Consider the following 16826-nt stretch of genomic DNA (forward strand, 5'->3'; position numbering starts at 1 on the left):
TCTCTGTGGCAGCTCCTACCCTATGGAATGAGCTGCCCCCTGACCTCCGTACAATGGGGGACATACGCCTCTTCCGCCGAGCCCTAAAGACCTATCTGTTCCAAGAGGCCGGTCTGGCATAAATCCGAAATTCTAAAATTTTAAATTGGGTATAATTTTATATTATTATAGTGGGTTTTAGGACAGGACAAATAATTTAGTTTTTAATATTTTTAAATATTATGGTATCGCTGTTTTATTAATGTGCCTGTTCACCGCCCTGAGTCCCGCAAGGGAGAAGGGCGGTATATAAATCAAATAAATTGAAATAAATTGAAAATTAAAAATATATAAATTGTGATAATATTTAAGTTACATAAAATATATCTATGTAGCAGAAATGTGAACTGCCAAGGTCTGGCAGATGTAACATGCTTACTGCACAAAATCTAGCCATATGCCATATAATAAATAGCAATTCATCTATAAGTCGCATCTGCCATAGGTCAAATCTAAGCAATCAGTCTGACAGTCTGACAGCTGATCAGAGAGGGGATAAATCTTATTTGAATGTCTATATAAATGGAACAATGAAAAAGTACATATTCTGTGGTTCCCATCTCTCCAGAATCACAGGGGCGGAGACTTTCAGCCAAGGCTACTTTTTATATTTGTTAACCAAAACTACAGAAGGAGAGTATGACATTGGATGAGGGAGAAAGCTTTCCTATGGCTTTGTGAGCTAGCTAGAAGAAATGATTATTTATTTAGTATTTGCTGATGATAGTAAGGCATAGGAACTATTGAACACTGCTAAGAGAACAAGGAGGACCAGGAGGGTTCAAATCCCCTAACTCTCTCTACACATCATCCAAGACCCACAATCAAGGCAATTTCTGTGTTGTGAAGGCCCCCCTTCCTTAGAATCTTGAAACTTCTCATTGTGGAATTGGGATGGATAGCCAGACAGCATTCTTTGAATAATAATAAAGGAATATGAGTAATTTAAATATTTGCATTGTTACTCTTTTGTGACAATTATTTAGTAATAATTACAATATTTCTTGAACTTTAGTTTAAGGAAAAGCATATAATAGTTACATTTAAATCAATATATACTAAGTGAGTGTCCTGGGGAAAAAGTAATGATAGGACACCATAATTTAAAAGATTCTTGTTACCTCATCCAAAGATGGATCCACAAGGAAATAGAGGTGATTTGATGTTTTAAAGAAAAAAGTATGATGAACTTAGTGACTCAACAGATGAAATTTTACATAATGGCTTACGTAAATAGTTTTTTTTATATAAGCTAGTAACTATATTTCCATTTTTTCCCCAGAAATGTTCTCATTGCCAGGAACCAGGAGCCACCTTAGGCTGCTACAACAAAGGCTGCTCCTTCCTGTATCATTATCCATGTGCCATTGATGCAGGTAAAAAAAATGAAGTTACTGATATGAAAATATGAGAGAGAGAGAGAGATGTTTGCTGCTAAAGTGACACAGAATGACTTACAAAGACAAAAATAAAGAACATGGCATGTTATATAAGAAATTACAAATATTTATGAAAAACTGTTCATTTTAAGGTATTACTTAAAATGCAACAGTGAAGATTAAAACATGACAGTATTTTATATAGAAATAGGGCTTCTTCCAGATATAAAGGCAGAATTTTGCGAATCTGTGCCTTTCCCCTTCCTCATATGAAAAAGTAGCTAAAATATAATTTTGTATTAGTATTTTAATCATAAGGGCATTGCCCTACCAGAAATAAAACTGTATCCCCAAACTATGTCTTACATTTGTGGATTCTTACCCAACTTTTAAATATGATTGGAACTTTAAAAAATAATTGAATAGTTGATGAAATCTATTGTGAATTGCTATATGTAGTAACAACTATATATTTATTAGATTTATATACTGCTTTTCCTCTAGGATCCTGCAGTTTACATATCTTTCCCTCCAGTTTTATTCCCATAAGAACCCTCTGTGGTAGTTTGGACTGGGAGACAGAAACTGACCCAAGATCACTGCTCCCACGGCTGAAGTTGACTTAAACCTGAAACTCACCAATCCTAATTTTTCCACATCATAACCAGCACACTGAAACCTGGAATTAATGATACCCAAGTTATTTCATTTGCAGAGAAGATTTAGTAGGATAATTGTGTTTGGAATATTGACAGTTACAGTCAAGAAGAATTAAAGGATTTAATTATTTTAGAAATTCTGTTTAGAAAGCTGGTCTAGGAAGAAATAGTGTTTAACAGTAATTGGTTTTTCTGCAATCCTAAACTGGCATTTTCAGTTCAGGTATCTTGGCTTTGCAAAAAATTGGGAAATGCTCTTTTTAAAAATAAATATTTTTAAACATTTCATGCTAGCCTGTAGCAGGTTTTTTTTACCTTGATTCATCATTAATTTAAACTTTTTCTACTAATAGATTATTATTTATTAGTCATTTATTTAAAAGTGAGTCAGGCTTTAATTCAAGCAACTAATTGCTGCTAATTGGAAAGTCATGGGAAAAAAGTTTTAGGAAAAAATGGTTTCCTAGAAAAATTAGAGTTTTTAAAGGAAAAGTATTTGAACAAATCATCTGTGTAAAAGAAAAAATGTGTACTGAAATTGAAAACAACCAGGGTAGGAAAAAAGGTTCTGATAATGACCTGTTTGCTGGCTTTTTAAAAATTATGTTTGAACTAGAAAGACTGTTGTGCTGATCAGATTTATTTTATAATTGTCCAACCCTGATAATACCTGAGTTTCCATCACTTTTTAAATTATAATAATATTCTGGGGAGGGGGGAATCTAATAAATATCTTTAAAGATTCCAGTTTAGTGAAAACTGTCTTTATGTATACGATATCATACTGCAAACTATAGAATCATTTAGTATCTCTAATGTTATGTTTTAAAATTAGCTACCAACTGAAAGAAATTTTATCTTAATAAACTACTTTTTTTTTCTTTTGCCATCTTTCTTTTTACAGCTGAAAGCAAATATATATATAACATATATTTTATAATATTGAAGCAAAGCTGAACCAGGATCAGAGAGGTTATAATTTTTTTTCTTTGCCAGGTTCATGCTGACTTATAACTTTAATAACTTTTCCAACAGCAGTAAGATATAATTAAATCACATAATTATATGTGATATATCACATGCTTTTTTTTTTTTGAATCACCATGAAAATTGCCTGGTGGTTGTAAGGTTTTGCAAGGACTGCCTCCATTCTATAAGTCTACTAGCATTAGATTCAGCTCAGCCTAGAGAACAGGTGGAAAAAAATTATACAAATCTTTAAAGCTTGATCTGAAAGTGTATTTTGAGAAAAGAATGCCTAGGATACTCATTTTTATTGTTGCATGTTTGAGCTTGGAATCTGACTATTTAAAAAAACCCTTCTGTCACAGCATTGAAGGGGGGGGGGAGATCTATTTGCAAAGTTCTATTTGACCTAACATAGTATATTTAAAGGGGAGGTGAATTACTGGCTGAGTTCACACGTAATGCTTAGCCAAGGTTTTTTAAGTTTAAATAGGCTATAATGGTTGGTTTGCACATTAAAGCAAAGTTATAATGGGTTGGTTCATGTACTATACCAAGCCAAAAGTAACATCAGACTGTGATTCAGAATTGTATATGAACCAGTCTAGTCAATTAGCACATTGGTTAATACAATTAGCTTGAATGTAGCTTACCATGGTTTTAGAGATGCACATTTCCCCTCTAAATGTTACTTTTTACTATGCTGCAGTTATTTTATAGGTGAAGAAAAACATTCAATGCTATTGTTAAGTATTCCTTTAAGATTTCTTCCTGCAGGTTGTGAAATTGTTTGGTTCCAGTTGATCTTAGACATACTCTGATAATTTGTTATCTTCTCTTCTAGATTGTTTACTAAATGAAGATAATTTCTCAGTGAGGTGCCCCAAGCACAAGGTAACTAAATTGTACTTGGTATTGCCCTTTCTTGGATTCAGAATTAAATGTTGCCTCATAATGCTTGCTAAAAATATACTTCCATAATCCCAAAGATGTTTTTTTCACAAAGCAACTGGACTTTTTTGCTTTTCTTTGAAGATGTTTCACTTTTCATCCAAGAAGCTTCTTCAGCACATGCTTGGTTAATAATGTTTTTTAATATAAAATATATACTTGGAATTTCTTTTTATTATCTCAGAAAATAGATTTGTTGATGACCAGCTTTCTGTCATGGTGAATGAAATCTATAATATTATGAGAGAATAAACTTAATTTGCCAAGTTGAGAGGTTATGTATATGATTTAAAAACCATTTGACATAATATTAACTCTTATAAAACTACTATTGTTACACAAAATAGATAATTTTCCAATAAGAATGGAATTTTTGAAGTAAATTAGTATATTTTCAGGGTAAATTAGAAGATATTGTAACATACTATGAAGTAGAGATTTTCTTGAAACTTTTGGTAAGAAATTATCATTTAGCTTGAGCAGTTATTGATATTGGTGTTGAAAAAACATTTTTCATTCGCAAATATATACCGTTTCACTGAGCAGTTCCAAAAATTTTGCTCCGTGCTTTAAAAATCAAATCAATACATAATTCCATATTGAATTATGGAGTAAGACTGCATTTTCTAATTTTGCACTATTTTGCTGAGTTTTATCCAGAATATTCAATGCCTTATCTCCTAATACAATAGCTTGTAAACTTATAGCATCTTTGTTTATGCTAAAGATCTGAACAGAGTTTGAAATTTGCATTCATTTTCACTAATTTGTTTGAAAAAATAAGATATTGTGTTTCTAAGTTACTGAGTTTTTTGCCAATATCAATATTTATTTTTTTCTGGTTTTGCTCATGACTGAAATATCATGGAACCCAATTTGTTCCATGGAATGCTAAGGCGTTTGTGCTTTTTACAAGAATGTCCTACTAAAAAAAAAATCTTGCTGTTTTAAAGTGGAAAAGAGGGTTGCTGTTTTAAAATAGAGATATAATTCAAAATAACTGAGAGGGAGAAGATTATTGTTAAAAGATGTTAACGTTTATGTCATAAATAAATTATCCACAAAATGAAACTATTTCCAGTTTTATGCGCCTGAATTAAATAGCAAAATTGAGACAAGCAAAATATTCTTGAGGCAAGCAAAAAGTAATTTCAGGATATTCAGGAGGAAGTTATAAAAAAAATGGAGCTTTAGTGTTTGATTTGTAAGAGTGCATTAAAGTTTGATTTGAGACTGCAGTCAGTTCAACAAAATCGCTAAAATCTGTTTGTTTTTTTAATTTCAATGTTAATCTTTACTGAAATAATGTATTCTAATTCCATTTTATGGTAGGAAGATCCAGCACTCAGCAAAATAAAAATACTATCTAAATAAAAATAAATATTGCTTGATTTTCAAAAATACCAAATGCTATCTTGCAGAGAGATCTTGCCTGAAAAATCTATTTATTTCTAAAACTGATAGTGGTACTGATGCTGCTTTATCTCTTTCATGCTCTATACATTCTTTTTCTCTTTCTCTTTCATCTTACCTTGGCCTATTGGACAACAGCCCCTCCCTCCTTGCTCTCTTCCCCCCTTGCAGAACAAGATGGTGAAAGGCAGCTTCAGCACAGAGCAGTCGGAGCGGGGGTGAGGGGGGAAGTGTGTTCGTGGGAATGAAAATAAAGGCAAGCACAGGTGAGTGGAGGGAAAGACACTGAGTTGCCCCTCCTACCTTTTCTCCAGTTTAAGGGAGAAATAGGTATTATAGCTTAACTTGCAGTTTATTTCTTTAGGGTGCTGATCATCTAATTATTTCATAATTAATAGTTGTATTCATTAGTTTGGGACAACAGTGACTTTGGGACTTTGCTTCAGCATCCTGAACTATTGCCTTATTCATTTTTGTTAACACAAATAATTGTTTGAAGAATAAATTGTAGATTTGAGAAAACATCAAATCATCTGCTTTTTTAATTGACAGAAAACAAAGCAGTTTCAGCAAGGTAGTTCATGCAGTTCAACAGTACTTGAATTATAGAAAGGTAACTCAGCTAACTATTGATAACTGGATATTTAGGAAGCAGCCTTTATGGCATATCATCTAAGTCACAGGTTTTTTTTTATAATATTTTATTAATTTTCCAATTTTACATTTGAATATTTAAAAAGCAACATGGTGACTGGGTTACAATAGTTCAATAACAAAATCTTAGTGCAAATCTCAGGTTACAACATCAAATAATTCTTCTCTTTTTCCCTTAACATTTACTGTCTCATATTCAGGTTAGTACATTTCTAATTATATCAATAAGAACATCATTATTACATTTATCAGTAAATTTTTAGCTTATAAATATCTTAATTACATTCAATCTTCATAAACAATCCATATCCTGTTATTAATTTTTATTCAATTTTTAATTTCTTATCAATATTCCGGTTTAATCTTTAATATTTATAATTTTCAGACTTCGGGTAACCAAAATTTCCCTTATCTCACTTCATAACAAACTATAATATCCAAAATACATATTTTATCTATTTGAATACAATCTTGTTCTATTTCCTAAGTTATCTATTTCCCATCACATTAAATCATCTACTTAATAACACAATATCCCCTTTAATAAATCAAAACCATTATATATATTCATAATATTTAACTTTCTTTTCCTTTTTAAGTCCAATTTTTAAATATTAAGCCGATAAAATCCTTATTTTCAACTAGTTTCCAAATATTATAAATCTAATAACCAAAATTCCCCTTATCTCAACATCTCCCTTTAACCCTCTAATTGGCAATATAAAATCCCCTCTAATGAGTCAAAATCCCAGTTTTTTCAACCTTATTCTAGCTTTCTTCCTTTGCCAACTAGGCTTCCATATCAGGGCCTTTAAATCATCAAATAGATCTCCCTCTATTCTTACATATGTTATTTGGATTAAAGGAGACCATTTGATTGCCAGTTTTCTGGAAGGACTAGCCCATTGTATTCATTAAATTGTCCCCCTGTTATTCCAGTTCCCCATGTTTGTTCTAATATATTTGTCTTCAATTCACAGTTTTGTGTTTTGGACTTGAATCCTTGTCAAGAAACAGAAGGCTGGTGAAGACCATTCAGAATCTTGATTTATTTATTTTTGCTGAATTTTTCTGCCCCCTGCTCTTCAAATAGATCTATTACTATTAACAACTCTATAAAAACAATCCCTGAAAAGAGAGAGGGTAAAGGTAGACAGGGCTCTAGATATTACTTTAACTTCACATTTAATTTTAATAATAAATATTAATGTCACATGTAAGCTACCTTGATGGGATTTGTATAATAAAAATGGGATTACATAATTGCAATAAATAAATTATATCTCTCCAAAAGAGTTTATCTGTGCTTAGAAAAGACTGGGAATAAAGGCCTGCAATCATCTTTCACAATGGTATATAATTTAGCTTAGTAAACCCAGAAGCTGTATTTTATAATGGATAGTTTAATATTGACTTCTTACTCTTTTCTGTCCATGCAATAGTAAAAATGTAGCTGCTTCCCAGTTAAATCATCACTGGAGATAATTTAAAATTTTCTTGGCAGGCCCCTTCTTTCTTCAGTAAAAGAATCATTACAATAGGCTGCCATCTGCCAGGCTGAAACTACTGATACACTATCCAGCTGGGAAGTTCTTAGTCCTCTTACCTGTGATTTCTTTCCTTAGCCCAACTAGAAAACTGAAAAAGAAAGTGTTTTACCTCCTTCTGGCAGAGCCCAGAAATGCAAAACTTAACAAACCATGCATCCGTCTTGAAATACAAGTGTTAGCTATGTGACTTTGCAGTATTACATGTGAAGGTTTTAATTAAAGTATTTCCTTCTAAAATGGATGATGCCAAGTCTATATATAAGATATAGATATAAAAAGGAGTTAATTGAAAATATAAGGAAAGCAAGAAAAGGCAACAGTCTCTCTCTCACACACATACACTAACGTATCTCCAAATCAAAATAATCCAGCCTAGGTTATATATTTATTTATTACTCCTTGTACTTAGCACATATTCATTGCATTGTAAAAAAAGATAGTTGGGAAGAGAGCATCTGAATAATCTGCTTATAAGTAGCTTCCCTTCTCTTCCTCCTCCTCCTCCATCTCCTCCTCCTCCTCCTCCTCCTCCTCCTCTTTCTATGAGCACTTTACAAATGTGTGGATTTTGAAGAGACTGTTGCTTTGTCCAGTTAAAAATATCACTCTTATGTGTCTTAGTCTGATAATCAAATTAGAAATTATCTATCTTAAATCTGACCTCCTGAGAATTACAAAGGCGCAGTCCACTTTTCACCAGTTCTACTTTGTTATGAATGGGATTCTACGGGAGAGATAGGGAAAGCAAAGCTGAATTCCATCTATTCAAGTCTCTCAACATAGGGATAATTAATCTGATGTCTTATATCACTATTAAGGGATTTTCCCCCCCACAGTAAGTAGACAGCTAAGGAAATCTAGTACAAGAAATGGGTTTTGATACATGCTTACTGTAGGTGGGTATCTTCATTTTGATGTCATTTCTAATGCAAATTGGTATGTTTCATTCTTTAGAAGTTCTGGTAATTGAAGTCTCTAAAACAATGGTGGCGAACCTATGGCACGCGTGCCAGAGGCGGCACTCAGAGCCCTCTCTGTGGGCACACATGCCATGCCCCGGAGATGGCAACCGTCCCTCTTCAACCAGCCGCCCACTAACTCACCGAGGTCCCACATGGCTGGATGCAACCCAGCATGGCTGTTTTCCCTCCCCCCTGTCCCATCCCTCCTGGCCTCACATGCTCTCCTTTTCCTGGGCACGATCCACTGCTTCTCTGAACTGCTGGCAGCGGGCTGCGGAGCCCCAGAGTGCGCCGGTCGAGGGGCCGGCAGGCTGTGGCTGCTGACGGACACCGTTGGCCCCCATGCGCTCGCTGGTCTCTGTGTGCGGGGGCCGATGGTGTCAGGCAGCAGCTGGCCCCTGCCCTGCCTTGCCCTGTGGCAATGGCACCCCTGTCCTGTCTCGCCTTGCCTTGCCTCACCCTGCAGGACGAGCCTCCTGCCAGAGACCCCCTGGATCTCCCCCAACCCTGCCCGGCCCCCACAGGTGTCCCTCCCAACGAGCAACAACGGGGTGACCATGCCCACCTTGGCCACACCCACCCAATCTGCCATGACCACCACAGCCACACCCACCCAATGGGCCACTCCCATCTGGCACTCGGTCATAAATAAGTGGGTTTTGGGTTGCAGTTTGGGCACTTGGTCTCTAAAAGGTTCGCCATCACTGCTCTAAAATGTTGTTAAAACCTTACATTGCAGACATTCATTGATTTTTGGCAGCAGCAGAGAAATAAGAGTAGCAGTTTTGCAATTTATTTAGATACAATGATCCAAATCTATAATGACATTTGTGCACATATTTATTGGTTCTCCCCTCTTCCAAATCTGGATTAAATTCCTGGCTTCCAAAAAGCTCTCACAATTTTTTTTCAGTTGAAGCAATGGGAATAGGAACTGCAAAAAAAAAAATGCCGTGTGCACAACTGGACAAAAATTAATGAGTGAGAATATTACATTTCCAATTTTTTGTGTCTGAATATTTTCTAGTTATGACTCTATGCTCAATTTTTGTGTTTTAAAGCACCCTCAAAATACATTAATTCTAGTTTAGCACACAGAAGAATTAATTCTAAAATACAACAATTTCCTGGACATGCAATATGATTAAATTAATAAATGCATTAAAATTTTAGTTAAAGTTTTGTTTTAACTTGATATCTTCCAGGTGTTTTTTATTTTTAATTCACATTCAGCTTTTTCAGTGGAAAATTGAGAGCCAATACTTTGAGAAGATACTGTGTAGGGAAGATTAATTTAGTTGATTAGTTAAATTGGATAACGTCACACTTGTAGATTAGTTTGCAGGGGATTTTGGATCAGCTTTCCTAAGACTGGTGCCTTCAAGATGTGTAGTATGGCTAACTAGGGAATGATAAGTCATTGTAATCAAAATATTTGGAAGAGACCAGGTTACATAGGATTGAATTAAATAGACATTAACTAATTGTGTGGTTAATTCCTCTAGTTATTGTATATAGTCCAGCTCCTGTAAAGGGGGATATTTTGGCTGTTACATAGTTTCTATGAGCTTTGATAGAAAAAATACTTATTTTATGTATAATATTATTTGGTAAATTATAGACATGAATGTAGTCTATGCATACAATGTAGCTAAGTAGTATGCATAAGCAGATGCATACTGCTTAGCTATAATGTGATATATTTGTTCTGGACTTCATATGATTGCGAAATCATCTATTATGGTTTTGTCTTACATGCTGAAGATATTATACCTTGTTTATGGGATCTTTTTTAGGGAGGAAAGCAGGCCAGTTTTCATGAGCCTAATAGATGGAGGCATTTAGTATTTATGTAGATCAATTGGAGCAGTACTTTACATTCAAGGCAGTGGAACTAAACAGGTAAATCATTATTGTGAGATCAATAATAAATGATAATATAAAAAGTTAAAACGAAATAGACCATAAACAGCAAACAGACTTGAGAAACTGGAATTTGTACATATAAAGTTAGAAGGCAACAAATATAACTACGGGTAGTCCTTGGTAGTCCTATAGTTATTGGGACTAGAATTTCCATCACTGGAACAGGAGTTCCAGTAGTCTCAGTTATGGTCATTAGTCCAGGACTGCGTCATTATTAGGAAGGACCTCTCACTTCTTCTGCCTTGTCACACTCACCAGCACTTCAAATCCCCTGCCACCTGCCTATCCCCCCACTACAGTTGGGCTGCCTTGTACTCTGCTGCCTATTCTTACCACTCCTTCACATTGGAAAATGTTGGTCCTTCATGAGGCTTTGCAAGAAGGCTGCATCAGGAGTGAGCAGATGGCCTGTGGGTCAGTTCTGTTGGTGCTGGGTTCACTGCTGAAGACCACAGGCCAAGTCTCCAGAAGCACTTCCAACACAACTGCAGTGTGCACAGTATGTCAAGTCCTCATCACTCCACTTCCTTCACTTCTGCTGCCATCCCAAATAGTGCCTCCTGAACAGCCTTCACCTTTGCCTGGGAGCTGGTGCCACTTCTCCTGACTCATCTGGTGGCAGAGCATACCATACCTCACCATCCCATTCTGCTGCCTCCTCCCCAGCTGGGTCTGTAAGCTCCCTTTGGCAGACAAGTGTCTGCCAGCCTGCTCTGCTTGCCACATGCATCCCAAGACTACATTCTCGCCCAATGCCTGGATCCCAGGCTAGCAGCAGGAGGAAGAAAATGGCAAAGGTCAAACTGGGGAAGCAGTGCAGGGGGAAGGAGGGGTATGTGTCAGAGTGCAGGATGGTCAAAAAGGCAGAAATGGAGGGGGAGATTAGGAAGTGAGGGGAGTTGAAATACTCCTGTGGTCATAAGTTTGAGCAGATTACCAAGCATGCAAATTTTGATTGCCTGACTGTGGAGGTGCTGCAGTAGCCAGAACTTGCAAGACCAGTTTTACTGACCATTTGTTTAGCATTGCCATAATTTCAAATGTTTGCTGAACAAATGGTCATTAAATGAGGACTCCCTGTAATGATTTGTATTCGATTTAGTACATAGGTATTTAGCTGTGTATGTGTCCTATAAAAGCAGTACTTAAGAACTGATATACAATAGAATGAAAACGAAGTGCAAATGGGACTATTGCTCTGAACTGGATTCAAGAATGGAAAAAGAGAACAGTAAAAACGTTGTGTATTTCACGTCTCTCATACTTGTATTTTAATTGATTATTATACTTCTGTTTTTATATTCTGAATTATTCCAGAAAAGAACAGAAAAATCAATAACTAATTATGAATGCCAGTCATTTTCTTCTTTTATTTTTATTTTTTTTGAAATTATTACAATTCTGCTTGACTTCAGTAATGAGCTTTTTCAATTAGAGAAATATATTTGGTCTGGGAGTGAGTTTCTGTTATGTAAAAGGTCTGAAAATTATTGAGAAAGAGTCAAGAATAAGTACTGAATACATAACCATAAAAGAAGTATGATGAATTGATTTGGTTAGAGAGAAGGAATGATTATTGAATTGCAAAACAAATATATGCAGGAAAAATAAAAAGACTGAGAGGAAAGAGAAGGAAGACCAAGAGAATTGTTATTGAATTATCCAGTGAAGTCCTCAAAAGAAGAGGTGAGAAGAATACAAAGCATTACATAAATTAATATATTGATTTGGTCAAAGACATGAATAAATAGAGTTATACAGAGATATAATGAATGAAGTTGATATAAATTAGTTTTATCTATATTTGCTTTGTTTTTCTCATACCTTTAATTTCTTTTGCTCACTACTACTCACTTTTTTTCTTGCACTTTGATAACATCTAACATTTATGTTCTCAACAAACTGCACAGGATCATTTATATAAAAAGGTACATGGGCATTCCCATTCCAACCAATATATCTCTGATCTCAGCACCATCTCTCTAATATAATTATCTACAAATATATTAAACAACTAAGGCATGGGTATAACAAATTCTTGACTTGAATCATTTGCTAAGGATTTAATTTATTCTCATAAAGTAGAATATTTGTAGCTCGGTTAACATGAGGGGTCCTTGGTGCTCTCTGTTTTCTTGCAGAAGTTTCATTACCCCAAATAGTAACTTCATCAGTGCCTCCAAGGTCCCTTCCAACTTTATTATTATTATTATTATTATTATTATTATTATTATTATTATTATTATTATTATTATTATTATTATTATTATTATTATTATTATAAAATGACTAGCACTGATGATGTTACCTAGTTTGGGTAATGAAACGTCTTCAAGAAAACAAGCAAGCTCAGAGAGCACCAAAGACCCCCTCCTCAATTTATTCTCACATATGCTTTCATCATATTCCTCTTACTGTATTCAGTAATCAACCTTCGCCACAATACTGGCTATGTACATTTCTCAAATTACTGCTAAAAGGCAGAAATCTGACAGGCACATATTTCATGTCAAGCTGCACCTCCTAGGTCAGGGGTGTCAAACTGCTGGCCCCGCGGGCCGGTTTCATCCTACGGAAGCCGCGCCCACCCCATTGCCGGCAATGGGAAAAAAGTTGATACGTCGCGACACGTCATGTGACATGGCAATTTTGACACCCCTGCCCTAGGTTATTGTTGCTTTCCTTATTCTTTCAGTCATAATTCTTCCAAGCTCTTCCCAGGCACAATTAACAAATAAATTCTAATGTAGCTTTTGTCTTCTTTTTCTCTGTATATGAGAGAACAATAAAAGCATATTACTGTCAGAGAGCACTTTTATTCCTTTTTACCCACCTCCAGTTTTTTATTTCTATCAGAACAACTGCATTTTCTACGTCTTTTAACATTCATCTTCCCTTTCCTTTGACTACATTTTTACAGCCATCTTTTCCTTTCTGTTCTTTATACAGCATCCTTTCACTCTTCCAGTCTATTCATATTCTCATCTATGTAATTTCACCAAGCCTGCTTTTTATTTTTCCCATTACAGTAACTTTACAGCCTTCTGTGGCTCTGTCATATAGTTAGTCACCTCTTTCATCCCAACCTACCTCACAGGATTGTTGTGAAAAAAAGTTGATGCCTACTTGTTTATGCTCCTGGAGGAAAGATGGGATATCAGTCAAATAATCATTTTTGCTGTGCTTCAGTTTCCAAAACTGCCTTTTTATATCCACTTTCCATTCGGCTTATTGGACAATTAATCTATTTTCTAATAATTTTTCATGCAGGCCTTATACTGTTAATATTCTACTTTCATTGTTTTTTCCCCTCGTTCTATTCTTGAAAGTATGACATAAAGCTCTGTGTCACATTCAGAACTTTTTACCATCCTTGTATCCTTTGCTAATTGTTCCAGTCTTTTATCTTAAATCAATCATAATCGGATAAATATTCTATTTGCCATAGAATTTAAATATGGTGTGCTTAAATCATCTGTTTTCTGTAGTTTCTTTTTGTTTCTATCTCTCCATTCATGTCACCTAATAGAATAACATTTTCCCCCTGATCGCTGTATTCAGAATGTTGAGCAAACTTTTTCCCCCATATAATTCATCTATGGTTCTTTGATTATCACCTTACACTGTAGCATTTTTTAACATGTTTTCAGAGTGAAACTTCTACCTCCACTTGTGGCTGGTATTCAACTCCATTTCATTGGATCAGACTATCTTCATTTATTGTATCCTTCCCCTTTCTCTAACAATTTATCCACATTTCTTTCATAGTCTTTGCCAAACTCTCAAATTATCAAAAAAGATCCTATGGAATATTGAACGTCACTGTCCAACAAGATTTCCAATAGCAATTTTTTTTTGTTGTCAGATAAAGACAGGGAAACTAGATTACCAATCTTAGTCGTACCAATGTGACATGCAGTTTTGGCACAGTTTGACATCAGTTTTGGACTACGTGCAATAAGCAGAGGCAAAGCCCAGCTTTTCCCCAAATATGCTCATGTTACTCTACGCAATCTAGATCTCAAATCTATGTGAAGTGCAGTATTTAAGAGAGCCATTCCTGCTTGAATTGTTAAACTTTTATTAAGGTTATACCCTGACCATTTTGCCATTTTACTCTTTCAATTGTATATTGTAGCCAAAGTTTCTTTTTTCTGTTATGCCAAACTTATTCTTGCAGCTATTGACATGTATCTTAACAAACCATGGTATTTTTTACCTATGTTTTCTGAAATTATACTTAATAAAATAGTTGTGTTCATTTCAAATTTTCTGAATAAGTTGATGCATTTCTTTCTAGTACTTCTGCATTTTCTTATGAGACCATACAATGGAATGTTCTTTCATTTTAGCATTTCCAACATTTACCATTATATGATTTCTCTACTTTGGTAATTATTCACAGAGTTACATATCAATAAAATTTTGTACTATTTTTTCTGAAATTATAGTTTGGAGTAAATTTTAATTGATTTTTTTTCTAGCACTCTTCTTGTGGTATTGTGGTTACTTTTCTGAGGTTGTCTTATCTACTTTATCAGACAGTTTTAAATTTGTTCCATCTTCATATTCATGCACACACACATACACATCCTAATAGGTGATTTTTTTAAAAAAAATATGTTATTTGTGAGCTACTTGCAATCTTCAGAAATGCAATGGTGTTTAAGATAAAGGAAGAAATCTTGTCATTAACGGGATATATAATACCTGGAAATGTTAGTAATATTCTGTTTTTCTCTCTTACAGGTTAGGCTGTTGAGATAAAAGCGATGGACATTCAAGATTAATTCGTTTGTTTCCCATTGTGTAGTTGTGTCCCTCTTTTGACAAGCCTACCAATGCCAGCACTTCTTCCATCAATTCTTTCATCACATTTGATTGACAACAACACAGAATATGATCTAGGAGTCTGAACCAGCTATTTTCATGGACACGCTCTTCATAATGACTATGGGTAGGGGAGGGAAAAGAAGAGAAAGTGGGAGAATTAAAGAGGGAGGGATAAAATATATATATAGATAAATATATATATATATTAAAAATCTATTTTTAGTCTTGATAGACTTCTTTTAAATGAAAGGTGCGCTATCCCTTTTTATGCATTAAATTCCATTTGTAGGACCCACATAGGTTTGAAGTTACTCATAAACCTGTATTAACTAGAAGTCAGAAAAGGCCTTTACAATGTAATCACTTTTTCTTTCGGAAGGAGTGTTGGAGTTAATGAGCTTTCTTAATCAAACTTGTTTCTCTGCTCCATTTTCCACAATAGAAGATCCAGGTTTTAAAGAATACAAGTTTTTTGTTGCTGGCAAAATTGTCTGCAGGGATGAGAGTGGGAATGAATGGTTGCTGGGTGCTTGTATTTGTGTATGTGTGAATAGCATTTTTTTCTTAAAAAAAGAAAAAAGAAAAACACTATTTATTTTTATTAAGAAAAGAAGCCTGAGAAGCATCAGAAGACTACTATGTCATGTGGTTTGTGAAATAAAGAGTGTCTTCTACTTGCTTCATATTCAGATACTTTAACCTTATATACATAACTTTGTACCAAAAGGTGGGAGATTGGGGTCATTGTTGGCCACTGACAAATATTCCCAAATCATTCCAAGGAATTGCTGCCTTTTTTGAAGGCAGTCTATATGAGGCTTGCCTACTGGAAAGGGGCATTCAACAAATGTTTGAATGTTGATATAATCAGTGTGTGTTAAGCTGTCCAGGAAAATTCAGTTAGCCCTTCTCTTCTTTTGTTTCCCAAAAGGAGGAAGGGGGAATGTCAATTTAGCAGCCTACACCACATGGTTATTTTTTCTTCGTTTGTACATTGTGTAATTTTAAACATTTGAGTTTTAGAAAACAAAACTTTTTCTCTTGTTAAGGCCTTAAGAAGGGGTTAGTGCATCTTTCACGGATCACTCTGCCATGGGAATAAAATAGCTGTTTCACAAACAGTTTTATATATATATATATATAAATATTAAAAAAAAGCTAAAAGGAAAAACCCACAAAAAACCTAATAAACTTCATTTTAACCTAATTTTATCTGTGGAATTTAATGTATTTCACTTCTTTGTGAACAAGCCATTTTTCCACGATTGCTGTTTATAATTTGAATTACTAGTTTTACTACTCGTATTTAAAATGAGTCTTTTCCCATACTTCTTTTGGGATGGATTGAAGACAGATTCTACATTGATGCCAATAAACTTTTAATTTCTTTCATTTAAAATACAGGTGGGGGAACATTCCTGTCTGGTTTTCAAGTGTCCTTTTCTTAGTCCCAACTAAAGTGCAAGCTAGTGTGTCATATTGGTTAGAGTATTG

The 16826-nt window shown here is 34.7% G+C and overlaps 1 protein-coding gene across 1 annotated transcript in view; it reads left to right on the top strand.

Moving 5' to 3' along the window:
• TCF20 (transcription factor 20) overlaps window positions 1–16464 on the top strand; it is a 53469-nt gene extending 37005 nt beyond the window's left edge. Inside the window, exons 3-5 of the mRNA XM_015813524.1 lie at window positions 1322–1415; window positions 3888–3937; window positions 15249–16464. Coding sequence (XP_015669010.1) covers window positions 1322–1415; window positions 3888–3937; window positions 15249–15266 — 162 coding nt within the window. The 3' untranslated portion in view covers window positions 15267–16464. The remainder of the gene's footprint in view (window positions 1–1321; window positions 1416–3887; window positions 3938–15248) is intronic.
• The last annotated feature ends 362 nt before the right edge of the window (window positions 16465–16826 follow it).

This window comes from Protobothrops mucrosquamatus, unplaced genomic scaffold, assembly GCF_001527695.2.
Source record: "Protobothrops mucrosquamatus isolate PMUCROS unplaced genomic scaffold, P.Mucros_1.0 scaffold162, whole genome shotgun sequence".
NCBI lineage: Eukaryota > Metazoa > Chordata > Lepidosauria > Squamata > Viperidae > Protobothrops > Protobothrops mucrosquamatus.